Genomic DNA, 26590 nt, shown 5'->3' on the forward strand with positions numbered 1-26590 from the left:
CATTTGACCTCTAGCAAGCATCACTTGATTTCTCTATAAATCCAAGTTGCCCGCTGTTTATTAATAACGACGCCCAACACAAGCTCCTTGGGGACAGTCTGGGAAGCAGGTCCCAGGGAGAGGCTGGCATCATCCTTAGCCTCTGGAAGTGTGCCAGGCTGTCTGAGACAGCCCTGAGGGACCAGCAGAATCCTCCTTAGCCAGCTTGTTGCATTAGAAGTGAACCCCACCGCAGGTCCCTCTCCCGGCCTCTGCAGGGGCTGCCGGGCTCAGCTGCAGGGAGGACAGGAGGAGACAAGAAAGACAGGCCACCGAAAGTGGGAGGGGCTCCAGCCTCACCCAGGAAACTGAGGCCCAGAGAGAAAGGACTGGCTCCAGGTGGTTCGGCAAGGGAGAGGCAGAGCTAGGACTAGAATCCTGTTTTCCTGGGGTCCCTTGAGGCCAGGAATCTTTCCACTGCCCTCTCTGAGCGTGAAACTGCTGTTACTATCCCCAAGAATACTGGAAACTGCTCTTGTTTGACATCCACTCTGTTGGCAGTTTTGGGGCTCTCCCGGCATCCAGGCACCAGCAGCGCACAGAGCCCTGTCCCAGATTCTGGGCTTCAGAGAGAGCCTTGTTCACTAGCAAGAAAGTCAGAGACTGACTTTCCTGTACCCCTCCAGACACACCCCAAAAAATATAGGGCCGCCCCCCGGCCCCACTGGGATGTTCTTTTGGCCCTGGGCAGAAGGACAACCCTTTGCGCTCTCCTTCCCGCCTCCACCATTGGCCACTAGCAGGTGAGACACCCAGCCCGGCAGGGAGGCATGCAGAGCCCATGGAAACACGAGGCTGCCGGCCACTGCCCTGGAGACGCCCGACAGGCTGACAGACTGGGGCCCGATGGCCAGGGGGCACGTCTGCCCAGCAAGCCGGACGGTCCCCTGGAGGGCAGTGGGGTAGCGGACCCCGGGTCGAGATCCGGGCGCCGCAGCTCCAGGCGGACACACGGACGCGCCGAGGGCCAAGTCCGGAGGGACGCCTGTCGCGCACTCACCGGGAGAGCGGCGCAGACTCGGGCGCCTTCCCGGCGGAGGCAGCCAACTCTTGGCCGCAGCAGCGCGCGGGGCGGGCCCAGGAGGCGGGGCGGCCGGCGGTGCCCTCCCCTCGCCCCGCCTCCCGGGTCAGCGCCCTTGGCCGCGGGCGCGTTGTTGGTTTCGGGTTGTCAGGCAGCAGCAGCGCGGGCGAGGCGGCCAGGCAGCGACAGGACCGGTGGAGGCGCGGCTCGGCTATGCCAGGTGTCGCCGCCTGAGTCCCCCCACCGGCCGCAAGCATGAAGGACAGCAGGGACTCCAAGGACCAGCAACTCATGGTGAGCCCCCTGAGTCTCCTCCTAGGTCCCCTCCACTGCCCGGAAACCCGGGCGGCCTGGGCCAGCCTACTCGGAGAGGCCCTGGCCCCTCACCCCACCCCCTGGGAGGCTGCTCCGGGGTCAGGGGCTGGAGTGTGCAGAGCAGCTTTCCCCAGGTCCTCACCTTGGCCATCCTTCTGAGACCTGAAGAGTTACCCCAACTTCAACCCCGCGCCCCACCCGGGGACCCCACCTCCAGATTCTGTGCTAACGGTCTCTGGGACAAGTCTGTTTTCTGGTTCAGAAAAGCCAGGGGCAGGGCCAGCATGACCTCCCCACCCCTCGAAGAAAGGTGGGACTTTCCTGGTGACCAAGAGGGTACCCTGGCCCCGAGGGAAGTCAGGAACCCCAGGTAGGCAGACAAGTGTGCCCGGGTGAGGTGCCGGTGTGGAGGTGGGAGTGGCCCATGGTGGCCGAGCCCGAGATGCATTCCAAGTGAGGGCTCTCAAAATGTCAGAGAAGTGGTGAAAATGACCAACACGGCCTCTCAGGTCCTGGGGGGGGGGGGGGATCATTTGCGTGGAGGGCGCGGGGTCAGGTGGAGACCGAGGACAGAGGCTCCTGCTTCTCAGCGGTGCCGGTGGGAGGACGGGAAGGCAGGCTTCGAGCAGGTGGCTGTCTCCCTGCCCAGCCCCTCCCCAGCCCCTCACTTCCAAGAGCTGCCATGCACCTGCGACCTCCAGCAGGTGTGTGGGGGGGGAGGTGTAACTGGAGGATGTTACCCCCAGAGACACCCCCTGCCAGGGTGAGCCTCCATCTCTCTAGGGGTGCCTCAGCCACAGCCCCTCTGGCGGTTTAGAATGTGTCGACCTGAAAAGGGTTTGCCTTGATGGGAGTGGGGTGCTCCCAGGCACGGCGCAGGGTCCCCCTGTCCAACCAGTGGAGTTTGGCAGAGGAGGCCGGTCAGGATCGTCTGATAGGCAGTGTCCACCCCTCCGGAAGTGAAGTGCCACACTCGGTGTGAGAAGCTTATGAAGGGACACCCACACGCCCAGCTGGTGTTTCTCCTTGATGCCCAGAAAGAATATCCCCCACCCCCAGACATTCTTTGGTGGAGACCCAGGCCGAGGAGAAAAGCCCCGTCTCACCCTGGCTGGAGAATCGAGAGGGGAGGGGCCCTCGGCGTAGAGTGGGAGACGGCAGGTTGTTCGGATGGCGAGGGGAGCCCCTCTGGGCCCCAGCCCCACCCCAACTGCCAAGCTTTTCCCTCTGCCCATTGTCCCGGCCTCTTCGGTGGCAGCGCATCATGCACAGGCACAGCCAGCCAAGTTCCAGGGCCAAGGGCACGGAGTTACACAGCCCAGAGGAGCCGTGGGTGCTTAATGTGGGCGTGTGGCTGGGGAAGCCTGGGGGAGCAGACGGCTCTCTCCCTGGGTCTCTCCCTGCAGCCCGGGCTCCTGGGGAAATTCATCGGCTCAGGGCAGCTGGGCACCCTGTGGCCCTGCTGTCCTCTGACCTGGCCATGGCCTTGAATCACAGGGTCTTCTTAAGACAAAGAAGGCCTGGGGATGGCTGGAGTGCAGAGGACCGGTGGGGCTTGCCCGGGGGAGGAACCCGAACCCCGAGGCCCTGTTGCCCCCCTCTCTGTGGCTGGCCCAGCCTCTCCTTCTAATGCCAGGGGTCTTGCCTTCCCTCCCAGGTGGCGCTCCGGGTCAGGCCCATCAGCGTAGCGGAGCTGGAGGAGGGAGCCACCCTCATCGCCCATAAAGTAGACGAGCAGGTACGTGGGGCTGCAGCGGGCAGGGGTCTGCGCAGAGCTCACAGCTCCCCTGGCCGGAGTAAAGAGATCCCCGTGGCTCGCAGCTCGGTTCTTTTCTACAGCTGGGCCACTGGCCACATTGGCTAGGAAGCTGTGGACTTTTCTCCCAGGAAGTCTTCCCAGACTGATCGATTGAGGAGTCCTGGGAGCTTCCCTAGCCTGGGTGGGCCCTGGTCACCTCAGTCCAGCCCTAAAATAACCACTCGCTTTCCGTGTGCCTGTGCCATGACTGCCTCAGCTTAATGGTCTGCTGCACCCAGAGCACGGCTGGGTAAACACCTGCAGAGTGTTCGTCTTTGCACAGCTCTTGGATATCCATTTGCTCTCTTGGTCCTCGTGGAACCAGGATGAGGTGGTCAGGACTAGTGCCATGAGGCAATAAACACTGATGGAGGACATGCAAGATGCTGGGGCCTCTGTTAGAGCTGAAAAAGTAGAGCCGCTCTCCTGCCCTCGGGTCCCTTACGATCAAGTGCAGGAAGGGAGGCACACCTCAGAGGTGAACCACAAATAAAGGTGAGTTTGTAGGTAATGGGGCCTTGGAAGAAGTATGTGGTGCAGACAAGAGTACAAGGGGGCTTGGCCTCGTTCTGGAGGTTGGGGAGGGTCAGGGAAGGTGCCCCAGGAAATGGTGCTGGAGTTGAAAGGTGAGGGATGGAGAGCAGGTAAGAAGGAGGTGTGTGTGTGAAAGAAGTTGTGGCTGGAAGACTTATGTGCAAAGGTCCTGCAGTGTAAGGATTATGGTGCTACTGGGTAACAGACAAGACCGGTGTGGCCCAAGCAGGAGAAAAGAGGGGTAAGAGGCGTGAGACGAGACTGGAGATGTGGGCAGGGGCCAAACCACTCCGACCTGGAGCCTGTGGCTGGGATGTGATATGGGCAGGAAGCAGAGGACTCGGGAGCAGGGGGTTGTGGCATGGTGGTGGGGGCAGCAGGCGAGGCTTGGTGCCCAAGGGAGGAGCGTCGTGTTGGTCCAGACCTAGGGGAGCCTGACAGTGGCCACTGCCCCTGCTCAGTGGCCGTGGCTGCAGGCTTTCCCTAAGCACCAGGACTCATTGGGGCGGCAGGCCAGGCTGGTGGGCAGAGAGGCCAGGGTGGCCCTGGGGACACAGGGAAAGGCTCACGGGCAGCCTCACTGGGCCTGAGTCCAGCAGGCTGGACTCCGAAGCCCAAAGGCCATGAAAACCAAATCAAAGGTGGATGGCCTGGCCTCCAGTGCTGCCCTCCAGGCTCCCAGGGGCAGGTGCACCCTCAAACCTCTTCCTTCAGCGGTGCTGGAGGAGCTGTGGGCACAGTAGAGCCAGGGGACACCAGCCTCCTGATGTCGCTTCCTCTGCTCCCTCTTGGAAAGGAGCAGGACAAGGAAGAACCCATCTAAGCTGGCCGGGACGGATGCCCCTAAGAGGTAGTGTAGGGCCGGTTACTCCAGGAGCCTCAGCACCTTCTTTAGAGGGTCTTTGTGGGCCACGCACAGTGGCTGCCCAGAGTAGGGCCTTAAATTCACTGCCATCCATCAGCGGCTGAAATTCCCCGGGCGGCTGGACTGAAGCCTGCTCCTGGGCACAGCCACTCCCTGGTTGTCCTACTTGTCTGCCAAGCGTAAGCATATCAGGCCTGCAGGACAATGGTTCCTTCTCTCTCTCTCTCTATGGCGCCCTGCTCCTGGCTGCAGGCCAGGTGGGGCTGATAAGTATTAACTGATACTGATGGAACTGCTCCAGTCGCCCACAGGCCAGCGCCGGCTCCTTCTGGGCCTGGGGGTGGAGAGGGAGGGGCTTCTCCCGGAGCCCAGGAGATGGCCGCCAGCTGGGCAGGCCACCAGGGCTGCTCCTTGTCAATGAAGAGGGTGTTGTCTGCCGGGGTGGGCTCACGGGCTCTGAACACAACCTCCCGGCCCTGTGGCTTTGGGCCCCAAGCTCCTTCTGTCCCCAGGGGCTTCAAAGAGGGACTTGCCCTGCCGGCACAGCCCTCCTGGCCCAGGGCTGCAGCTTGGGTGTAGCCGCAGCAAATGCCCAGCGGGCCACCTCCTAAAAGCAAGCCGTCCCTCTGGGGCTCCATCCCTTCTGAAAGACAAGGCCCGGGCCCCACGGAGGTGAAGACTCACAGACCCAAGAAGCAAAACGGATGGACCACCTTGGCCAGCCCACACTCCCACCCCCGCTGGCACCTCCTCCCCCTCTGCAGTGACGCCCATCTGTGCTGGCCCTCAGGTGGCTCAGGGGTCCAGGCTTGGTCAGCTCCACTGGTGGCGGATCTAGAGGCCTGCTGGGCCCGCGGGGGTGCGTTTGGGGCTCATCCAGGATGGCCCAGCCGTGGTGTCTCTGGCAAGGGTGTGGCCAGGCCCAAGATGTCTGTGCAGGGCCTGCTCCTCTAAAGAGGCCTGGTGGGGTGCGGCTGTCCTTGGCCCACCTGCTTCCCGTTGCTCCCGTGCTTGTGCCTGGCGGGGCCTCCAGCCCAGCTTGCTCTGGCCTTGGGCCCTGGGCTCTGCCCTTGCTTCCCGCCCCTCTCTGTGGTTGATGGCTTACTTTTCCTAGCTGGTGCTCCCAGCCCGCGGGGAGCCCTGAGTGGATCATCAGGTGGTCAGCAGAGGAGGCAGGTACCGCCACGGCCCACCAGGTGGTGGGTTCTGAATGGGGAGAGGTGGACGGGGACTCTGTCACCCAATGGCTTGGGCCGCAGTGAGGAAGAGTCCGAGGACAATCTTCCTTGGGGCCCTGGGAAGTGAGAGATCGTGGCGATGAGAGCTTGCAGGCGAGGTGCCCTCTGGGAGGCTGGGATTCGAGTTTGGATGCTGAGAAGAGGACAGTTCCGGTGGTCCTAGGACCCAGTTCAGTTCATGAACTCTCCATCTGGAGGGACTCAGAGGTCAGAACCACCCAGCCCCGCCTCCCGCCTCCCCACTTGCTGGTTTGAGCTCAGTCCAGTGGTGCCCAAAGGGCTGCTTGGAAGAATGTGGTAGAACATCATCTCCTGGTGGCATCTGAGGTGGGTCTAGACCCTGAAACCAGACCCTTCAGGGATGCCACTGATGACCGCAAGCTATGGGGGGAGGCTGAGAGGTGGTGGGGGTCAGTCCTTCCACACACGGCCTGCTGACCCTCCTCCCAACCGGCAGAGACTGTGTTTATCTACAGGGTTGAAGTCAACCAACAATTTGTATCATCCTGTCATTAGCATTTACCTGCTCAAAGCTCAACTGCTACCCGCCTCTGCTCCTGGGGCCCCGTCCGAGGGTCCCAAAGGTCCCTCCGCAGGAACCATCAGGGAATGGGGGGAGGATGTCCAGGGGGCAGGGATGGGGGGAGGGTGGTGGACAGTGTGAAGAGCCTGGCTGCCCCCAGAACAGTAAAAATGCCTGGGAAGAACCCGGGAGTCCTGCCGCATCTGGCCGTGCGCCCGCCGGCACCCCAGAGACCCTCCCTGCTCTCTGCTTCCTCCTCATTAGAGGATGAGGATAATGAGAGCCTGCTCCACCCATCCCAAAGAGCTGTGCAGGGGATTACAGGAGCTGATGTCAGGGAGAGCTGTGGCCGCACAAATGTGAGGCTATTGTGAAAGATAAATAAAGTATAAGGTGACAGAGGCTAAGCTCCAGGTGGGTGCGGGCAGCGAGTATGGCTCACGTGGCTGCCCCGGGGCGGGGGTTCTCCCTACGCACCCACCATCTGGATGCTTCTCAGCCCTGTGGCCCCGAAGAGCTGAGTATGGTGGAAGTGGCTTGGGGGAGGACTCAAGAATGCTTCATTTTAAAAATAGCTTTATTGAGATATAATTAAGCTCTTGAAGTGTACAATTCCCTAGCTTTTTGTATGTTCAGAGTTGTGTAACCATCACCACAATTTTAGAATATTTTCTTTACCCCAGGAAGCCTGCACCCCTTAGCCATCGCCCCCACCCTCCTTGTCCCCTGCCCCAGGAAACCATTAATCTACTTTCTACCTCTATTGATTTGCTTATTCTGGACATTTTGTGTAAATAGGATGAAGCCATATGTGGTCCTTTGTGACTGACTTCATTTAGCATCATGTTTTCAAGGTTCAGCCACGTTGTAGCAAGGACTGATGCTTTACTCCTTTTTATTGTCGAATAATATTCCATTGTGAGGATACATTGTAGTTCGCTTATCCATTCTTCAGTTGATGGACTTCTGTGGTTTCCGCCCTTTGGCTATTATGAATAATGCTGCTAGGAAGCGGGGGTTCTTAGTGGAGCATCTGGATGGGTATGAAGAGAGGGTGCTTGTCAGGAATGCAGATCTCAATCTGTGGGTTCCTCCCTGGAGGTTCTGATTCAGTTTGTAAGGGGTGGTCCCTCAGTGTCTGCATTTTACAAGCTCCCCATAAGAGCCTGATGCAGGTATCTGCAGGCCCTTTGAGAAACACAGACCTAGAATCTTCCAGGTCATCCCTCGCCCCATCCTGAGCCAAAGGTCCTCAGAGACCTGTAGCCAGGCAGAAGTCTGGCCAGCTTGAGGCCCTGTCCTAAGCAGCTAGCTGTGCCTTGGTGGCTTTAGGAGCTCAGTCGGTTCCATTCTCTCGTCCTTCATCCAGCCTGGAGATGACAGGGTTCAGGGACACCCTTCCAAGTCTTCTGTGTTGAGAACCTGTAGGATAATACATTTCCAAATAAAAATATGATCAGCAACAGATTTTCCTTCTTCAAGAAAACAAACAAACCAAAAACCCAGAAATGACCTGTTGGGTGTTCTCCACCTAGAATCAGCCTTTTGAGGTGTTGTGCTTTGGTTGTACCCCTGAGAATAAAAGGATTATGGACCTGGCCCCTTGGACCAAGGATAAATTCCCGTAGGCTGGGACCTTTTCCCAGCTGGATCCTCCGCTGGGGCTTCAGGAAGAGGAGGGGGGTCTTAGTGTGATTTCTTCTCTCAAGGATCTCACCCTGTTGGTCCTCTCTGACTTCCAGCCAGTAAACACTTGAGGCCCAGAGAGGTGATGCAGTTTCCTCAAGGTCATACTGCAGTGTTGAACTTGAATCCCATTTGTGCCACCCACTCACTCTCTCAGGGGTCTTCTCTGCCAGCCTTGGGGGCTGGAAGAACAGTCTAGGTCAGCGGTTCTCAACCAGTGGTTTGTCCCCAGGGGGCCCTGGGCAAAATCACCACGTGGAAGAGGTAGTGCTACTGGCATCAGTGGGTCGAGGCCAGTTATCATAAAACGTCCTACAGTGCCCAGGACGGCCCCCCAGGAGAGAGCGACCCAGCCCAACGTGTTGGTCGGGCCCAGGCTGAGGACCCTTGGTCCAGCCTCGGCCATTTGGAGGCCAGTTAAACCGCAGCGCTGACGAAGGCCCGTGCAGTTAGCGGAGGGCAGCCGGAAGAACTTGCCAACACGCACTGTTCAGTGTTTTACACCTGGGAGGTGCCAGCGAGGCTCCTGGAGGCTGGTCCCTGAAGATGCTGGTTGTAGACACCCTTCCTCCGGCCTCAGGCCCCCTGCTTCCTATCGGATCTTGGGCTTCTGGGCTCAAAGCCCCCAAGTCAGCCTGCAAGCCTGGAAAGGTCCGAACCTGCCTTGAGTGAGAGCAGGGCTGGCAGTGGAGGCGGCAGAGCAGGAGGCCCAAGTGGGCACCTTGCTGAGCCAGGAGGGCAGCCGGGCCTGGAGCAGCATGCTCTGCCATGAAGCTGCCCACCTGCCCCTCTCCTGGCCCTGCCTCCCGCCCTCTCACCAGCACTGGGGGTCCCCGTGCCTCCCGGGTGAGCAGTGTCCCCCCCAAACCCCTCCAGAGGCCAGAGCTGGGACAGACGGCCTTGTGGGAGGAGCCTGGGTTCTGGGACCAAACAGCCAAAACCAAACCCAGCTCTGTCCTTCGCAGGCGGTGCTGGGAAACATACTTAACCCATCCCATTCCTCCTCACCCAGCAATAAAAGAGCACCTACCAGGGGAGCGGGTGTAGCACACGGGCTGAGCATCTGCTTCCCATGTGCAAGGACCTGGGTTCAATCCCCAGTACTTCCTAAAGAAAAAAAAGCACCTGCTCACAGGTGGAGAGGAGCAAAGGAGGAGATGTGGGTCAAGCGTTGCGTGCAGCATGGAAAGGACACTCCTGAGCTCTCTTCCCACCTCTGTTGCTTACAAAGGATCCCCGGTGATTCCTGCTGAGAACCATCGCGTGCAGCCTGCTTCTCTTTGCCTGGCTCGGGCTTTTTTCTCTAGAATGTTCTCCCCACCACACATCCCTCCTCCAACTCCTGTGCTTCCTTTAAGACTCAATGCTAGCACCACCTCTTCCGGGGAGCCTTCCTGTGGGGTTCGACTGGATGAGGTGCCTCTCCTCTCTGCGCCCACTTCTCCCGGGTCATTCAGAAGATCTGTCCCCCATAGGCTGTGCGCATCAGAGGGCAGGAAACCACATCGCTTTTCTCTCTCCCCAGGGCCTCGTGTAATGCTGAGTAGACAGGAGGTGCTCAGCACCTGTGTTGAACTGGCCTGACTGGCCCATCTCCATGGCAGCCCAGAGACCCCTCCCAACCCTCCCCAGCTCAGCTCCAGCTCACCTGCCGAGGGGCACAAGGCCTCTGTTGTCTGCCAGGGTGCACAGGAGTGGGGGCGATGGCGTGGAAGGCGGGGCAGGGGCAGAGGCCCAGAGAGATGGGTGCCTGGACAAAAGCTCTTTAAGAGGAGCGTGCCAGCTGTGCTGACAGTGCCCTGAATCAGAGGCCAGGGGAGCAAGGAACCTGATGCCAGGATGCCGTGGGGCTGGGCAGCACCCAGGGGCCAGGGAAAGGTGAGCGGTGGGGGATGGGCAGCTCACCGCCCCCTGCCAGCGCCGGGGGGGCCCTGGTACCGAACCTCAGGCCCCAGGCCCCTGCCCGTGTCCACAGAAACACAGCGCCGGGGGTGAGGGTGGGCACTGCCGGTCAGGTGCTTGGGACATCCCTCTGGGCCGCAAGCAGGGGCCCTAGGGGCGGATTTCCTCTTCTGTCGGTCTGAACTTGAGCAGGGCTCACTGCTGGCTCTGGGTTCTGGGCTAGGAACTGAATCCTGGGGGAGGCCCAGAGGGCACTGGGGCTAAGGCCTGAGCAGGTGCAGAGGCTGGGGTTGGGCAGGCACCCCAGCTACTAGTACAGGCCCAGCTCGCTCTGGCTCCCCAACCTTTGGCCAGCTGGGCAGGGGTCTCTGCCCATCCCTGCACAAAGCCACAGCCCAGCCCGGCTCCTTGGGGCCCTCCTCTCTACCTGGCTTCCCGGGATCCCATCTGGACTGGATGGGATCTGCGTGGGGCTCCCCATGTCCGGCCCTCCTGGGGACCCTCCTGCCTCCTTTGAGAATCCCAGAAGGAGTCTTGCTGGGGCCCGGAGCTCTGGGGCCAGGGTAGATGCCATGAGCACAGAACTGCCCTCCTCTGAAGGGGCTTTGATATCAGAGCATATGTAGAATGCTGGGGTGGGGGGCATCTGATGGGAACCCCGAGAGTGTCATTCTCCCAAGTCCTGGAGCCAGACAGGGTTGGCCCCAAGGCCCCTCTCCCACCTGCCTGGGGCATGGCCTCACTCCTGCATCTGCTGCCAGCCACCTCGCCCCCACGCCCCTCTGCCCGCTCGGAGCGGCTGCTCCTCCTGCCTTGTCTCTTCTCCAGCCCCTATGGGACTGTCACGGGCCCTGGCTCCCCCGCTGACCGCCACCTCCGCTGACCACCACCCTGCCCCCTCAGGTCTCACCCTCAGCTGGGGCTCAGTTCACCCCCTTGGACTGTACCTCATCACCCAGGACCAGACTTCAGTGGGGCTGAGCGCACAGTGGGGGCACAGGCTCTCCTCAGGTGGTGGGAACAGCTGAGGGCCTTGGCAGGAGACCCGACCCCCACCACAGGCCTCGGGCAAGAAGGGGTGGGCGGTGTGCAGCGTGTGTGTGAACTGCCAGGTTCCAATCCCGGCCCTGCCGTTGCCTAGCTACATGAACTTTGTGCCTCGGTTTCCCCACCTGGGGATCATTATCATGAATTCACATAAAAGGGCCCAGTGAAGATTAGCTATAGTTGTTTTGCACAGGGAGGGGATTGGGGCCACAGGCTGCCCTTCCCTCCCTCCTCACCCCCAACCCCCAGAAGGGGAAGGGGCCGGCAAGGATCCCGTGCTGGGGGAGGCCGCCCGCCTGGCACTCCGCCTGGGGCCCCCGCCCTGGGGAGGGCCCTCCCGCCTCATTACGAGCACAGCGCAGCGCAGCTTGCTCTCCCCTGGCTGTCTGGCACCGGGACCCCAGGGGATCTGGCCACCACGAGCACAGAGCAGCATTTACAGGTGCCAGCTGCCTATCAGGGACACTGGGCAGGGCGGCCCAGGGCAGGAGTGGGGGTGGGGTGCAGAACCCAGGGCAGGGCCTCCTGAGGAGGTGCTCTGCGGTGAGAGTGGCGTCACTCCCTTGACTCAGTGGCAGAGCTGTGGGTGCAGGGAACGGGGCCCTTCTGCCCCCCCGCCTCGGCCTTGCCATCCCTTTGAGCCTCTTTTTTTTTTTTTTTTAAGATTTATTTCTCTCCCCTTCCCCCCGCCCCACCCCAGTTGTCTGTTCTCTGTGTCTATTCGCTGAGTCTTCTTTGTCCGCTTCTGTTATTGTCAGCGGCACGGGAAACTGTGTCTCTTTTTGTAGTGTCATCTTGCTGTGTCAGCTCTCCGTGTGTGTGTGGCGCCACTCCTGGGCAGGCTGCACTTTCTTTCACACTGGGCGGCTCTCCTTACTAGGCACACTCCTTGCGCATGGGGCTCCCCTTCGTGGGGACACCCCTGCATGGCACGGCCCTCCTTGTGCGCATCAGCACTGCACATGGGCCAGCTCCACACAGGTCAAGGAGACCCAGGGTTTGAACCGCGGACCTCCATGGTCGCTCTAGCCACTGGGCCTGCCCAGCCCGCTACACCCGCTATCCAAGGGGGTCTCCGCAACCTGCAGGTCTCAGTACTTTGTCCCCATTTGACAGAGGAAGGGACTGAGCTCAGCAGAGACGCAGTCACAGTGCCACGCAGCGCAGCCACCCCTGCCCCGTGGAGGGGGAGCCCAAGCTGGGACTCGGGGCCCCCGGCTCCACGCTGGCTCCCTGCCCTGGGCCCTCAGTCCTCCCGTCCGTCCCCACCTTGGGCTGAAGCCTGCAGAGGGCGCGTGCTGAGGGCAGCCAGGGAGGGGCCACCCCGAGCCCCCCTCCCAGCTGCAAGTCCCCGAGCCTCCTCTGCTTCCTGCAGACCTCTTCCCCAGCTGCCAGCAGCTCGTTGTCTGCTCCTCAGAACACCGAGGGGCGAGGGGAGGCAGGCAGGGTCCAGGTCCCACGTGGCGGGGGAGGGGGTTAAAGAGCCTGCGGCTTGGAGGCTGGATCCCCGGGTTTGGACTCTGGGTCCTCCTCTTGCTGGTGTGACCCTGGTCAGTCCGTCCTTAGGGCCCTGCTTTCCTCATCTGTAAGGGGGCCCGAGGGGCGGAGGGGAACGAATGAGTCTGTATTTGCAAAATGCTTAACACGGGTCTTGGCGCAAAAGAAATGCTTGATAAAGGCAAGCCACGTAGGGAGTGGCGCTGCAATCAGAGGTGGGGTCCCGGGGGCTGGGCCCCCTGTCTCAGCGCCAGGGGAGGGAGGCACCTTCCTTGGGCATCTGAGAGGTAGACTGGGCCCTGCGCGGGGTCCTCCCGCAGCACCTGGCCAGCGACTCCTAAACCAGGGGGGTGGGCTCCGCGGCTTCCGACCCCTTCCAGCCCCCACCCCACCCCCACCGTCCGAGGTGACGTCAGAGCGTTGGCCCGGTGGCAGCCTGGGAGACCCCGTGCGCGCCAGCAGCCCTGCCCGGGCCCCTTGCAGATGGTGGTGCTCATGGACCCCATGGAAGACCCCGACGACATCCTGCGGGCGCACCGCTCCCGGGAGAAGTCCTACCTGTTTGACGTGGCCTTTGACTTCACGGCCACCCAGGTGAGGGAGGGCCCGGGGAGGGCGCGTGCCCTCTCGGCCCTTCGCCCTGCTGCGGCACGGGCCCCCAGCCTCCCCTCCGCCGCGGGCTCAGGGCCTGCTCCCTTGGCTTTTGCCCTCCCACCCCGTTTCCTGGTGCCCACGTTGTCCTGGTGCCTCCTGCTGGGCTCGCTTGGGTGGGTGCTCAGATGTCAACTGAGAGTGGCCCCTATTGACCTTGACCGAAGGAGCTCAGGGCCTGTATGGTATGTGGGGGGGGTTGGAGCAGGTGTGAAAGTGTCGCAGGGAAGCTGACACCCTCCTGGGGAACCCCACCCTGCCCACCTGAAAGATGTCCCCAGGAGCAGGTGTTACGCGTCCTCGGGGCTGGGGGCCAGGAGACAGTGATGGGGGGAGATGTCTCGGGTGTCCTGAGCTCTGTTTCCTGCTGGCACCGCCACCCGCCACCCCCCCCCCCAGGACTGAAAGCAGAGCTGCCCCTCCCCCACCCCCACTTCTTCCGGACCTGGGGCTCTCCCACGCTCCGCCCTGCCTGCCCCCAGGCCCTGCCTCCTCTCCCCTGCAGGAGATGGTGTACCAGGCCACCACCAAGAGCCTCATCGAAGGTGTCATCTCGGGCTACAATGCCACCGTCTTTGCCTATGGCCCCACAGGTGAGGGCAGACCCCAAGAGAGGGCTGCAGGGCTCCTGCCCCCCCGCCCTGGGCAGCAGGCCCCCTCCTCAGAGCTCACCGGGCCCCGGCCGGAGGGAGAGTCGGGGTGGATGGTGCACCTGCACCAGGGCCCGCCCGCCCGGGGCCAGGCCCGAGCCAAGGGCAGTGTCCTCCCGCCCCCGCCCTCTCCCGGGCCTGTCGGCAGGACACACCTGGGTGGGCTGGGAGCCCCTGCCCAGCAAGGTCTCGCCCCTGCCTCGCCCACCCCCTGCCCTGCCCCAGGCTGCGGGAAAACCTACACCATGCTGGGCACAGACCACGAGCCGGGCATCTACGTCCGGACCCTCAACGACCTCTTCCACGCCATCGAGGAGACCAGCAAGGACATGGCATATGAGGTGTCCATGTCCTACCTGGAGGTGAGCCCCCACCAGCGGAGGCTCGGGCAGGAGGCCCAGAGGACAGGGCTAGCCGCGGGCTCCAGGCCCCTGGGCTGCTTCCCAGGTGCTCACCCCTGCTTGCCCACATGCATACTGTGCAAAAACCCAAGGCTCAGAGAGGTTTGGTAACTGAGCCAGAGGCACACAGTAAGTGTGGGAGCTGGGATTCAAACTCCGGCCACCGTGGCTTCAAGGCCAAGCCCCGCCCGCTGGGCCCACTCCAGAGGCGGCTTTTCATGGGGCGCAGAGCTGGTCCCCCCCACATGCCCACCTGACCAGCCCGTCTGTCCTGGGATCCATCTGTCCTGGGACCATGGTACAGGTGAAAACTTGCACCCTCACATACACACTTGACCCTGTGCTCCCCGTGCCCGCCCTGGTGGGAGCACTTTTCCCAAGCGTGATGGGCCAGCAGGCCTGGGGGCCACATGGCAAAGCCCAGAGAGGTAGCAGAGCCAGGGGCTGGACTCCAGCTGCTGCGCGGGCTCCCTCGGGAGCTGATAATCTCCCGGGTGACGGCTCAGGAGGGCAGCGAGGGGAGCTGCCAGGAGCGTGCTGCTGACGGCAGCGAGACTCGCTTTGTGGGGGGGGGGGGGCTAAGCATTGCCTAGCAACAAGCAGGGGTGGAGGGGAGGTCTTTCAAGGGCTCTTCCACCTGGCCGGGGGCTCCCTGCCCTGGGTCAGGTCCCAGGAGCTGCGCCCAGCCTATCTGCAGAGAGGTGCCCCTCGTTTTTTTTTAATCTTTTTAAAAAAAATTTCTCTTCCCTTTCTCTGCCCCCGTCCCAGTTGTCTGCTCTCTGTGTCCATTCGCTGTGTGTTCTGTGTCCGCTTGTATTCTTGTCAGTGGCACCGGGAATCTGTGTCTCTTTTTGTTGCATCATCTTGTGTGTCAGCTCTCCGTGTGTGCGGCACCATTCCTGGGCAGGCTGCACTTTCTTTCACGCTGGGCGGCTCTCCTTACGGGGCGCACTCCTTGCGCGTGGGGCTCCCCTATGCGGGGACACCCCTGCATGGCAGGGCACTCCTTGCACGCATCAGCACTGCGCATGGGCCAGCTCCACACGGGTCAAGGAGGCCCAGGGTTTGAACTGCGGACCTCCCATGTGGTAGACGGACGCCCTATCCTTTGGGCCAAGTCCACTTCCCTGCCCCTGGGTTTTGATGCCTCTTCTAGCCTCAGCTCAAGCAGCTTGTTGTTTCCCTGGGGGTGCTGAAGCCCCCCCAGAAAGGAAGGGGGCCTTTCTCCCTAATTAGGGTTTCTCTGAGAGGAGCCTGGGGCCCCTGAGCTGAGCTTCTGTCCTCCTGCCGGGGAGGGCCGGGCCCCCTGGCTCCTGCCGGGCCCTCCCGCCCTGAGCCTCCAGCCCCGTCCCCGCTCCTCCCGGCATCCCGTTAGATCTACAACGAGATGATTCGGGACCTGCTGAACCCGGCCCTGGGGTACCTGGAGCTGAGGGAGGACGCCAAAGGGGCGGTCCAGGTGGCCGGGATCACCGAGGTCTCCACCATCAATGCCAAAGAGGCAAGTGGGGTGCCGCCCGGGCCAGCAGAGAGGGTCCCCGACTGCTCTGTGGGGAGTGGGAGTGGGGCAGAGATAGACGCAGAGAACCCCGGGGGCCGTCCAGGGGACTCACACGGGCCCCCACACCCGGTGTGCTGACCCTGGAGGAGGGCGTGACTGGGCGACCCAGCCCCCAGCCTCCCCACTGATGCTCAGAGACCCCAACTCCAGCCCCACAGGTGGGGGTGCCTGCTCCGCCCCGTCTCTCTGGAGCACCCCAGGGCCCCCCAGACGTGCCCCCTCCCTCCCTCACACCCAGATCATGCAGCTGCTGCTGAAGGGGAACCGGCAGAGGACCCAGGAGCCCACGGCCGCCAACCAGACGTCGTCCCGCTCACACGCGGTGCTGCAGGTGGCCGTGCGCCAGCGCAGCCGCGTCAGGGACGTGCTGCAGGAGGTGCGGCAGGGCCGCCTCTTCATGATCGACCTGGCGGGCTCGGAGCGTGCCTCGCAGGTGACGCGGCTCCCCGGGGGCCAGGGACCATCTGGGGGTGCAGAGGAGGGGCTGTCCCCGGGGACTGAGCAGTGTCCCGGGGGAGCAGAGAAGGGGGAGGGAAGGGACGGAAGGAGCACCCTGGGGGAGAGGCGAGACTGCTTGTAGGCAGGGGGAGAAGAATGGGGTGGGGGTTTCTCCAGGGAGGGAGGGAGAAAAGAACGATGGGCCCAGGAAGGAAGGGGACAGGAGAGAGACAGGCAGCCCCGGGCTGGGGTCCTGGGAGTGGGCCCTGCCACCACGTCCAGAGAGAAGGCCCCTGTCGCCCATTTCTCACAGCAGTGTCTTCGTCCCCACCACTGAGGGGACAGCACCACCTGGCAAGCCTTGGCACCTGCGGGTGCATGTGGTCACCTGAGAGGTGGGGCTGGGCCACTCACTGTCAGCACTGGGGACCATCAAAGCGAAGGACCTTGGCCAGCAGGAAGAATTAGCAGGGATTCCTGCGTGAGCAGGGTGGGGTTGGAGAGACACTGCCGTCTCTTCCAGTAAGGCCCCGAGGGCTTCCTGGAGGGGGTGTGTCAGCAGCAGGATGTTCGCAGCCTGGGAGGAGAGGGTGTGTGTGCCCTCTGACATTTGGAGCCGGCTGCTCCCAGCCTGTGAGGTACAGGGACTGATGGGCAGAGATCCCCCCCTCTGGCCCTGACTGTTGTGCTCCCCTCAAAATGAGAGGGACCTACTCTCCAAAACAACAGACACACGGTCACTCAACACACAGGCACTTCTCCCCCTCCCTGGCTCCATAACCTGGGGTGCCCTGCGGAGCCGTGGGCCCCGCTGGCTGCGCCCGGGCTCTGGGCTCTGGGCTGAGCTGCTTGGGAAGCCAGGCACGGCGGCCCCAGCCTCCCGCCCGTCGCGCTGCCGGCGCTACGCGTTCAGCCTGGCCACGGGGCCCTCCTGGGGGGACAGAGCACCAGGAAGGTTCCGGTCCCCCCCTCTGGGCCCGTCCTTCCAGGCGGGATGCCCTGACCACCCCCGGAGGAGGCCGGGACCAGGCCCTGGGGTGTCACCTCCACATTTCAGAGCCCGAGCGAGGAGGGGCTTCCACCCCGGGAGACCCGGGGGCTCGAGTGGGACCCCCGCCCCATCAGGCCGCACCCCTGCCCACTGCTCCCCCACTGCCCCCCCAGACGCAGAACCGCGGGCAGCGCATGAAAGAGGGCGCCCACATCAACCGCTCCCTGCTGGCGCTGGGCAACTGCATCAACGCGCTGAGCGACAAGGGCGGCAACAAGTACATCAACTTCCGCGACAGCAAGCTCACCCGGCTCCTGAAGGTACCGGCCACCGCGGGGCCGGGGCCCGGAGCGCCCAGGGCGCGGCTGCTGGCCTTGGCAAATGAAAACACAGGGAAATCTTTTAGGGTATTTAGGACATACTTATTACTGGGGACAAAAATCATTATTGACCTGAAATTCACATTGAACTGGGTGTCTTGTATTTTATCTGGCGACAGGGGAGAGAAAGGAGCTGCTCCTGACACCCCCTAGGGGTGGGGGGCGGGGAACCAAGAGCCGTCTTGATTTGGGGGCCCCTGGAGCTTGCTGTTTGGGGAACCACCTCCTCTGTCCAGGATGCCATTGACCTTTAATCACAGCAACATGACGGGGTGCCCAGGCCAGGCTGGGCTCTGGGCACCAAGTCACCGCTACCAGCTCATTTCATCCTCTCCGCAACTCTGGGGGTACTGCTCTGGGGGATCTGGGGGTACTGCTATGCCATGTGTAGGTGAAGAAACCGAGGCACAAAGGGGTTCAGTTGCTTTCCTAAGGTCTCACGCTAGGAAGCTCTGGTAGTAGGAGGTGAGCAGCGGTCTCTGAGCTGCTGTCATAGCTACAATTCACTGAACACTTGTCAGCTGCCACGGTAACTGCACCTAAACCCCTGGGCAGGAGGGACAGTGGCAAAAGTAGTGCCATTTTACAAAGGGAGGAAACTGGGCGATAGAAGCAACTTGCTTACAGTCACATGGGGAGAAGTTGCCGGAGCCCCTGCCTCCTCCCTTCCTACTCTGTCCTCACCGTGCCCTCCCCTCCGATGGCACAGCCCGCCTGCAGAGGGCACAGCCTGGCCCAGGGCAAAGGAGCAGCCCCAGGCCAAATATGACACTGACCCCCACCCTCACTCCAGCCCAGCCCCCAGGGCCCTCCACAGTCAGAAGGGGGGTGGGGCTGGGAGGCCAGAGGCAGGGGAGAGAGGGGAGGGAAGGGGCCACAGGCCGCAGGGCAGTCCACGGCAGCTAGTCCACAGTGTGGCCTGGCTGGGGTCTGGCTGGTTCCCAAACACGCCTTCCCTGACCGCCCTGTGGGAGGGGGTGGAAGGAGAATGCCGGCAGGTCCTGACCAGGCTGTGCCTTAGATACTTCTTGGGCGAGAAAAGGAGGCTGGGACGGGGGGAGGGAGTCCATGTGATATCAGCCAGGGCCTCGAGGGGTGTGTGTGAGAGAGACAGAGGGAGCTAGAGAGGAAGGCAGAGAGACCGAGAGAGCAAAAGAGACAGGGAGAGACAGAGAGCTGGAGACAGAGGACACAGCACATCCTGCAGGCCTGGCAGGAGGAAGGCCTGGGGGAGGCAGTCCCGCCTGACCCCAGCGCCCCCACCAGGACTCCCTGGGGGGGAACAGCCGCACGGTGATGATCGCGCACATCAGCCCCGCGAGCACGGCCTTCGAGGAGTCCCGGAACACGCTGACCTACGCAGGCCGAGCCAAGCACATCCGGACGAGGGTGAGGCCCGCACGCCCGGCTGCCCCCCGGGGGCTGCCCCAGACCCTGCCACCCCCAGCCCACGCCCCCAACGCCCGGGCCTCATCCCCGCGGACCTGTCCACACCTGCTTCCCTGCCAGGAGGCCCAGTGCTCCCGGGGGCCCCTCCTCCCCCTGTCCACAGGTCCATGCCCCCACCTCACCCCTCCCTCTCCCCTTCTCCCGACGCTCACTCAGACATTCTGCAACTTCCTATTTAATCATAATCGCCATAATTAGGGCCATCATTTACCGAGCATGTCCTTTAACCTATTATCTCATTTGAGCCTCAAAACGAGCAGGTGTATCCCTGTCGCTGTTCTAGTTTGGACAAGGAAGCCTGCGGGAAGTTAAAGGCCCCCCCAGCTGCTTAGTGAGCCTAGAACTGGGTCTTCCCGGCTCCCAGCCCCTGTTCCCTGGGAAATGTGCCAGGAGCCCTGCTGTCTCTTAGGAAGTCCCTTTTGAACTGGGAGGGGTGCGTGTGTACAATGCAAACATCTACCGGTACCTGTTGCAGGTACTTTAAGCTTTCGCCCAGCCCTCAAGAGCTTAGAGAGGACGGGAGACCTACCCTGGAAGTTGTTCGTTGATGGCTCAGTAGTGGCAGGCAGTGGTGCCATCAGTAGGTGCTAAGGAAAGTCAGGGGAAGGCGGTGGGCTGGTGGAGCTCCGAGGAGAGGGCGAGCGGCCACTGAGGGATGGGAAGGCCTTTCCAGAGGGGATCAGGGGAAAGACGTTCCAAAGGCAGGAAGGAGATGGGGTCTGATGGGGTGGGGGAGAAGGATGGCACCTTGGCTAGAGTAGGACGTCCACGACAAGGGGTGGCGACTCAAACCAAAGTCAAGAGATGGCGGCGGGCCTTCCGTGCTGGGTGATGAGGGCGTCCCCCCACGCACAGGGAGCCCCTGAAGGTTCCTGAGCAGGGGAGCGGCATACCGGGAGCATGGATCCGGGAGAGGGTGTGAAAGGAGGTGGAGGTGGGGGACCATTGCTCTCAGCCTGAAAGACGGGGAAGAGGCAAAGGGCAAGAAGACCCGGCAGGCAGGCCTTGGTCACCGTGCAGGGCGGGGTCTGGCGTGACTGTCCTGCCGGCCGAGTCATCCTCCTCTGCTCCCACCCCTGCTCCCCCGCAGGTGAAGCAGAACCTGCTCAACGTCTCCTACCACATCGCCCAGTACACCAGCATCATCGCCGACCTGCGCAACGAGATCCAGAGGCTCAAGTGCAAGATCGATGAGCAGGGTGGGCGGGGCCAGGCCCGGGCCCGGCCGGAACGGGGTGACATCCGGCACATCCAAGGTGTGGGTGTGGGCCTCTGTTGGTGGGGGCCGTGGCGGGCAGCCCTCCCAGGCTGACGTGGAGGGCTCTGGGGGTGGCGCCCTGGGTCTGAGTCCAGGCTCAGGCTGTCTGGCTGGGTTGGCTTGGGCTCGGCACTCAACTGCTCGAAGCCTTCGTGGTTTCAACTGGGAAATGGGACTGTAACCTGCTGCGAGGGCGGCTGTGAAGATGGGTGGGATCCCGTGAGTGAGGAACACGTGGGCGTTTGGACGTGTGCAGAACATGGCACTCGGGCAGAGCTGCCTTCCCTCGGGGACCGGTGTGTTTGGTGTAACGGTGTCTCGTTGTCCTAGGGCTGCTGTAGCAAAGAACCACAAACCGGGGGGCCTCGTACAATGGGAACTTACATCTCACAGTCTTGGAGGCTAGGAGTCTGAAATTACAATGTTGGCAGGGCCAGGCTCTCTCTCAAAGTGCGAGGGGAGGGGCCTCTTCCGGTGGCCCCCGGCAGTCCTCCGCCTCCGTGGGCTTGCTGCTGCCTCCTCCCACTCGCCACCTGGCTTCACACAGCCTTCTCCCCATGTGTCCTCATTTTCCTCTTCTTACAGTCATTGGACTAGGGCCCTCCTTAATCTAGTAGGACCCCACCTGTACTTGAGTATATCTGCAGAGACCTATTTCCAATATGCCCCATTCACAGGTACCAGAGGTTAGAACTCAAACATCTGTTTATGGGGGCGCAGTTCAACCCCCAACACGTGATTTTCCAACATACGGTAATCAAGTGCCCAAGGGTGACACAAAGGTGCTGCAAGGGCTGGCGGCCATCAGACTCACACAGAGGCGCTGGGAATCACCATTGGGTGGCAGCTGAAGACTCAGTGGTGGGAGTGGGGTGTGAGAAGAGACTGTAATCTCAGAAGTCTTTCTGGAGAAGGTGATTGGGCAGGAAATGGGAGCAGTGGTTTGGTTTTAGGGGAGGGCCCCAGGCAGCCCAGACTTCCTGGCCTGAACCTGCCTCTGCTGTCCTCCCTGGCTCCCCACCTGCTGGGCAGCGGAGGTGCAGCTTCACAGTGGGCAGGGCAAGCAGCCCGAGACGGGGCAGCTGCGTGAACAGCTCATCAGCGCCTTCGGCGAGCAGATGGACGTGCGGAGACGCCTGCTGGAGCTGGAGAACCGCGCCATGGAGGTCCAGATTGACGCCTCGCGCCACCTGCTCACCATCGCCGGGTAAGCACCCCTGGCCTCTGGACCTCCTGGACCTGCCCCCAGGGTGGCACACTGCCCTGCCCCCACCTCCCACGGCCTGAATTCCGTGTCTTCTGGGGGTGGCAGCTGGGAGCATGAAAAGTCACGCCGAGCCCTCAAGTGGCGGGAGGAGCAGCGCAAGGAGTCATACACCAAGGACGACAGCGAGAAGGACTCAGACACCGGCGATGACCAGCCAGACATCCTGGAACCACCAGAGGTGGCTGCAGCCCGGGAGAGCATCGCCGCCCTGGTGGGCGAGCAGAAGAAGCTGCACAAGCAGAAGGTGCCCAGGATTTGGGGGACAGGCAGCAGGAGCTGGGGACAGGGAGGAGTGACACCTGGGAGCTCAGACCACAAATCCTGTGTGGTCTTACTAAGTTAGCAAACGGTTCCGCATCTGTAAAATGGAGGTAGTTGTGGTGCAGCCCTAATGGGGACGTTGGGGAGATGAAATGCCTGGATGTATCAAGGACTGAGAAAAAAGGGAAACAATTTTATATTTTAACTGAATTTTCTGGATGAAAGGTGTATGCCTTCTGGTCTGGGGCACAACCAAACCAGGGTAGCCCCGAGTGTATCAGATGGAAGAGATTTCCAAGAGGCCGGTCCCAGGGGGTCTGTGGATAGGGAGGCAAGAAGATGGGAACAGGGGCCAGTTAGGAGCAGCCCCAAGACCCAGCTTCCAGCGTTGTCTCTGGAATGGAGCTCTAGATGGAAGCCCCGAGTCACAGGACTGGAGGGGCGAGGACAGGCCCAGCAGGTGGAAGGCAGGCAGCGGCCGGTCTCTGGTTGCCTGGCGCTGACCTCGCGCTGCCCTCGCCACCCGCAGCTGGCGCTGGAGCAGCGCTGCCGCGAGCTGCGCGCGCGGGGCCGCCGCCTGGAGGAGACGCTGCCGTGGCGCATCGGCTCCGAGGAGCAGCGCGAGGTGCTCAGCCTGCTGTGCCGCGTGCACGAGCTGGAAGTGGAGAACACCGAGATGCAGTCGCACGCACTGCTCCGCGACGGTGCCCTCCGCCACCGCCGCGAGGCTGTGCGCCGCCTGGAGCAGCACCGCAACCTTTGCGACGAGATCATCCAGGGCCAGCGGCAGATCATCGACGGTAGGGCCCGTGCCCCGCGCGACCGAGCCACCCACGGGCCCCAGCGAGCCCAGGAAAGGCCGAGAGCACGCACTGAGCCCCGCCTCTCCCCGGACAGACTACAACCTGGCCGTCCCCCAGCACCTGGAGGAGCTCTACGAGGTGTACCTGCGGGAGCTGGAGGAGGGCAGCCTGGAGAGGGCCACCATCATGGACCGCGTGGCCTCCAGGGCCCTGCAGGTGGGCACCGCCGGGGCAGGCCTGGGTATGGACTACGCCATGTGCTGAGGGTGCTGGCTGAGAGGGGCTGATGCCCAAGGCAGTGCCTGCAGGTATCTGGCATGGATGGGACCCGGCTGACTGGCACCCCTTCCCCTCTACCTCACCCCAGGCCTTGCCAAGCCTGTGTAAGGGCCCTGGTCCTGGGCATTCTTCTCTGGCACCATCTGAGATATCAGAAGTAGCCTCACATGTCCTTGCAGAAAACAGGTGCAGGCCTGGGAGGCCAGGCCACCAGGCGGTGCCACTGGGGATGTCTTGCCAAGCACAGGACCCAGGACATAGCCCACTGCCTTTCCGGGGCTCCCTGTCCACGTTACAGCCCTCGTCCCCCTGTGCTGTTGCCTGGACCAGGACCAAGCTCTCTGACATCCACCCATGCCCCACCCTTCTCCCCACCAGGAGAGCTCCTTGCCCAGAATTGCCCCAGTGGGAACCATGCTGACCCCAGATTCCGACCCAGAGAGCGTGAAGACACTGAACTCTGAAGCCCAGAATCTGCACGGCAGCGTCCTCCCTCCCCTCAGCACGGACAGGTGAGACCAGGGACCATGCCCCCAAGCTCCTTGCCCCCGTCACCTGCTGTGCCCTGTCCTGGGGATGCCAACCCAGGTCAGCGCCAAGTGGGGGAAATGGAACAGAAGCGAAACAGAGGAGGTAGCACAGGTCTGGAACAGGACTCCTGGGTTCCCACTCCTTTGAGCAAACAGCACCTCCCAGGGCTGGGGGTGACCTCAGCGGGACCAGCCTGGCAATAGCCGCCCACCCCTCCTCTGCCCACTTCAGTGAAACCAACCGCATGTTCAAGGCCAGTCCCCAGGCCTGGCAGGTGAAGGGCTCCTCCAGGCCCACCCCACCCCCCATCCAGATCGGCGGCCTGGTCACCCAGGAGGTGAGCTTTGAGCACCCACTCGCTCCATGGGCTCTGCTGCTGGGGGTGGGGTTCAGGGGTGCACGTCCAGTGGTGGGGTAGAACCTTTCCAAAACAGCCACTGCCTCCCTCCCCAGAGGCCCCACCATCTCCTCTGAGCCGGGCGTGGGGACCCTGCTGTGTCCAGGCCCTTCTCTTCCCAACCTCTTCACCCACAGGCTCCCCCTCCAGAAGGCCTGGTCAGCCTGAGCAGCCGGGTCAACTCCTCCCCCGACGGCAGCGAGAACCTGTCGGAGATCCCCTTGACCCACAAAGGTGTGCCCCCCGCCCACCTGGGAGCCCACCTGGCAGCCTCTCAGCCACTCAGCTCACCCAGCCCAACACCCTTTCCTTCCCCCTGCACTGCCAAAGGCACCCAAGCATTGGGTGCCTTCCCATTCTATAAAGAGAGGCACCAGGGCCCAGAGAAGTGTAAACCACCTGCTTCAGGACACACAGAGAGCTGGGGGTCAATCAGAAATTAGAATGGGAACACATGGCCCTTAGGATCATGCCCCTTCCCCAGTAAGAGATGTACAGGCACATGTGGCCTGAAGCCACGGCCCCCGGGCTAAGCACACTATCTCACTGAATCTGCACAATAACCACGCGGTATTGGTTCTCGCTTGCCTCACCCCCTTTTACAGGTGAAAGGAAAGTTCTGAGGGGTTAAGCGGCTTGCCCAAAGTTACTTAGCAAGCAAGCTGGGACTACACCCGCCAGTCTGGCTCCTCCCCATTTCTGCGACGGCAGAGGGAGGGGTATTGGAGGAGTAGGAGACCTTGATCCGGGCTGAGTGTCCCTCTGCCCCTCTGCAGAGAGGAAGGAGATCCTGACGGGCACCAAGTGCATCTCGGTGAAGGCTGCCCGGCGCCGCTCGCGGGCCCTGGGCCCCGCGGGGCGCCACCTGCTGGTGCCCGCGGCGGAGCGCAGCAGCCTGTCCCCGCGCGCGCGGAGCGAGGCCGCCGGCGCCCAGGCCTGCAAGCGGCCGCCCAGCCCCGCCCTGCAGCACGCCGCCAGCGAGGACAACCTGTCGAGCAGCACGGGCGAGACCCCCGCCCGCGCCGTGGGGTACCGCCGCGACGGCCCTGGGTCCCGGCTCCGTGGCCAGAAGAAAAGCCCCGGCAAGAAGCGGGAGGAGTCGCTGGAGGCCAAGAGGAGGAAGCGGAGGTCCCGGTCCTTTGAGGTCGCTGGGCAAGGGGTGAGGCAAGGGGTAGCGGGCGGGGCGCCTTCTTTGTGAGTGGGGCTGGGGTGGGGCCCCTCCAACCCTGCACCTAGCTCCCAGGGCACCCTCTTGCCTGCACCCAGAGACACGGCCCTCAACACCTCTGCCCTCCCCCAGGCTGGCACAGGAGCTGGGGCAGACCCCTGTAGCAAATTCCCGCGCAGCTCTTGCACTCACCTCACCGTTCCCCAACCAACACAGCTCTCCCGCCCCAAGAACCACCTCCTGGGGTCCCGTCCCCCAGAGAGCACCTCGGACCACAGGATGCCAGTCTGCGGGCACCCCGCCCCTGGTATCCGGCAGCCGGGAAAGGTCACATTGCCTTTGGCCAAGGTCAGACTCCCTCCAAGCGAGAACACAGGTCAGTACTGGGAAGGGAGGGAGTGGGGACAGGAGGCCCACGGAGGGGGCCTGTTGAGTTCCCTGCCACTATGGCTGCCCCTTGCTGGAAACTGGGTTCTTACAGAATATTCATGGGTCTGGCGTCTTGGGGTTGTGGCCCTAGGGAGTTCAAGGCCACTGAGCAACGGAAAGGGGATGGAGGAGGCATTTCCCAACCACAGATCCCCACCCTTCTGCTGTTGCAGGATCTGGGGACCCCTCTCCCCTTGCTGTTCCCCCCAATCCAGCCGGCGTTTCTCGACGAATGACTCACGGGCCCCGCCAGCCCCATGGCTCAAGCACCCATGTCAAGGATGGATGTTTCCGGCGTCACTGAGGGGCCCTGCCTCAAACTGGCCCTCCTGCCCTGAAGATGGAATGGGGTAGAGCAGGGAAATGGGAGATGGAGGCTGAGCAGATGGGGGTGAGCTGGAGCAGCAGTCGTGGAACACCTGCCCAACCCTTCCATGCTTTCAGTGCCACTGGGAAGGGAGGTGATCCCAGAAGGCATGGCCAGGATGCCCCGGGCTCCCTGCCTCCCAGCCCTGAACAGAACCCTGTTGCCAAAACCCTGCACAGACCTGCGACCAGACTCGGCCTCGGAAATGAGGAGAAGGGAGCTATTAGGGAGACAGGGCTCCTGGGCCTACACCTGGGTCCACAGCACCCTGGATGGTTGGGGAAGGGACCAACGGGCACGTCACCTAACCTACCACGGCTTGGGGGGATCTGTTTTTCTTACTTGGCAGTGACTTTTTTCCCCATTCTTTCTAACAATAAAACCCCACGTGGGTCTTGATAGTGTGGAACACTCTACCTTGTCTGTAGCGTGGGGTGGCCACGACTGAGTAAAGGTTCAACTCAGTTCTCCTCCCCCGTGCACCCTGCTCTCCCGCTGGCTGGCTGCCTCCACAGCACCAACCTACAAAGGCCTTGGGGGCAAGGGGGTTTTCTCCAGCGCTGGAGCCCCAACCCCATGAAGGGTGGGTCAGCAAGGTTCACCCCTGCCCAGGCCCCCTCACAGGAGAGGCCGGGGACTTGGGGTGGCCCAGACTGCAGAAAGCCTCACAGCCTAGACGGGGTGGTTACCCCTAGAAGTCAGGGTTCAGAGATTGCCCAGCTGGGGCTCCTCAACTTCAAGGTGAGAAAACGGCAAGGCGCAGCGGAGTCCCCAGGCGTCCCAGGCTGGCCTTCTGGCCATTTGTATGCTCTCACCTGCCCTGGTCCTTGTGTGTGTGTGTGTG

The 26590-nt window shown here is 62.4% G+C and overlaps 1 protein-coding gene across 3 annotated transcripts; it reads left to right on the forward strand.

Annotated features, from left to right (window-relative positions):
* Window positions 1-1216: 1216 nt before the first annotated feature.
* KIF19 (kinesin family member 19) lies at window positions 1217-26150 on the forward strand. 3 transcript variants are annotated; one of them, XM_058284656.2, is made up of 20 exons: window positions 1217-1354; window positions 3033-3113; window positions 12949-13059; window positions 13622-13709; window positions 13992-14128; window positions 15543-15668; window positions 15967-16161; window positions 17331-17477; window positions 18804-18926; window positions 20077-20242; window positions 21277-21451; window positions 21557-21755; window positions 22302-22572; window positions 22670-22791; window positions 23233-23366; window positions 23617-23722; window positions 23920-24016; window positions 24559-24941; window positions 25167-25326; window positions 25553-26150. In XM_058284656.2, the coding sequence occupies exons 1-20, from the start codon at window positions 1316-1318 to the stop codon at window positions 25681-25683; spliced, it is 2991 nt and encodes a 996-aa protein (XP_058140639.1). In that variant the 5' UTR covers window positions 1217-1315; the 3' UTR covers window positions 25684-26150. The 3 variants fall into 3 exon arrangements, with proteins under 3 accessions (XP_058140639.1, XP_058140641.1, XP_058140640.1); XM_058284658.2 differs by having other exon boundaries at window positions 25182-25326; XM_058284657.2 differs by having other exon boundaries at window positions 24559-24926.
* Window positions 26151-26590: the final 440 nt, after the last annotated feature.

The sequence above is a fragment of the Dasypus novemcinctus genome, chromosome 21 (genome assembly GCF_030445035.2).
Source record: "Dasypus novemcinctus isolate mDasNov1 chromosome 21, mDasNov1.1.hap2, whole genome shotgun sequence".
Taxonomy (NCBI): domain Eukaryota; kingdom Metazoa; phylum Chordata; class Mammalia; order Cingulata; family Dasypodidae; genus Dasypus; species Dasypus novemcinctus.

Excerpts from the sequence above, each read along its gene's own strand:
- KIF19 (XM_058284656.2), top strand. The coding sequence starts at position 1,316 with ATGAAGGACAGCAGGGACTCCAAGGACCAGCAACTCATG. Across the intron at positions 15,669-15,966 it reads CCACCATCAATGCCAAAGAG|ATCATGCAGCTGCTGCTGAA; the intron begins GCAAGTGGGGTG and ends CCTCACACCCAG. Across the intron at positions 18,927-20,076 it reads CCAAGCACATCCGGACGAGG|GTGAAGCAGAACCTGCTCAA; the intron begins GTGAGGCCCGCA and ends GCTCCCCCGCAG.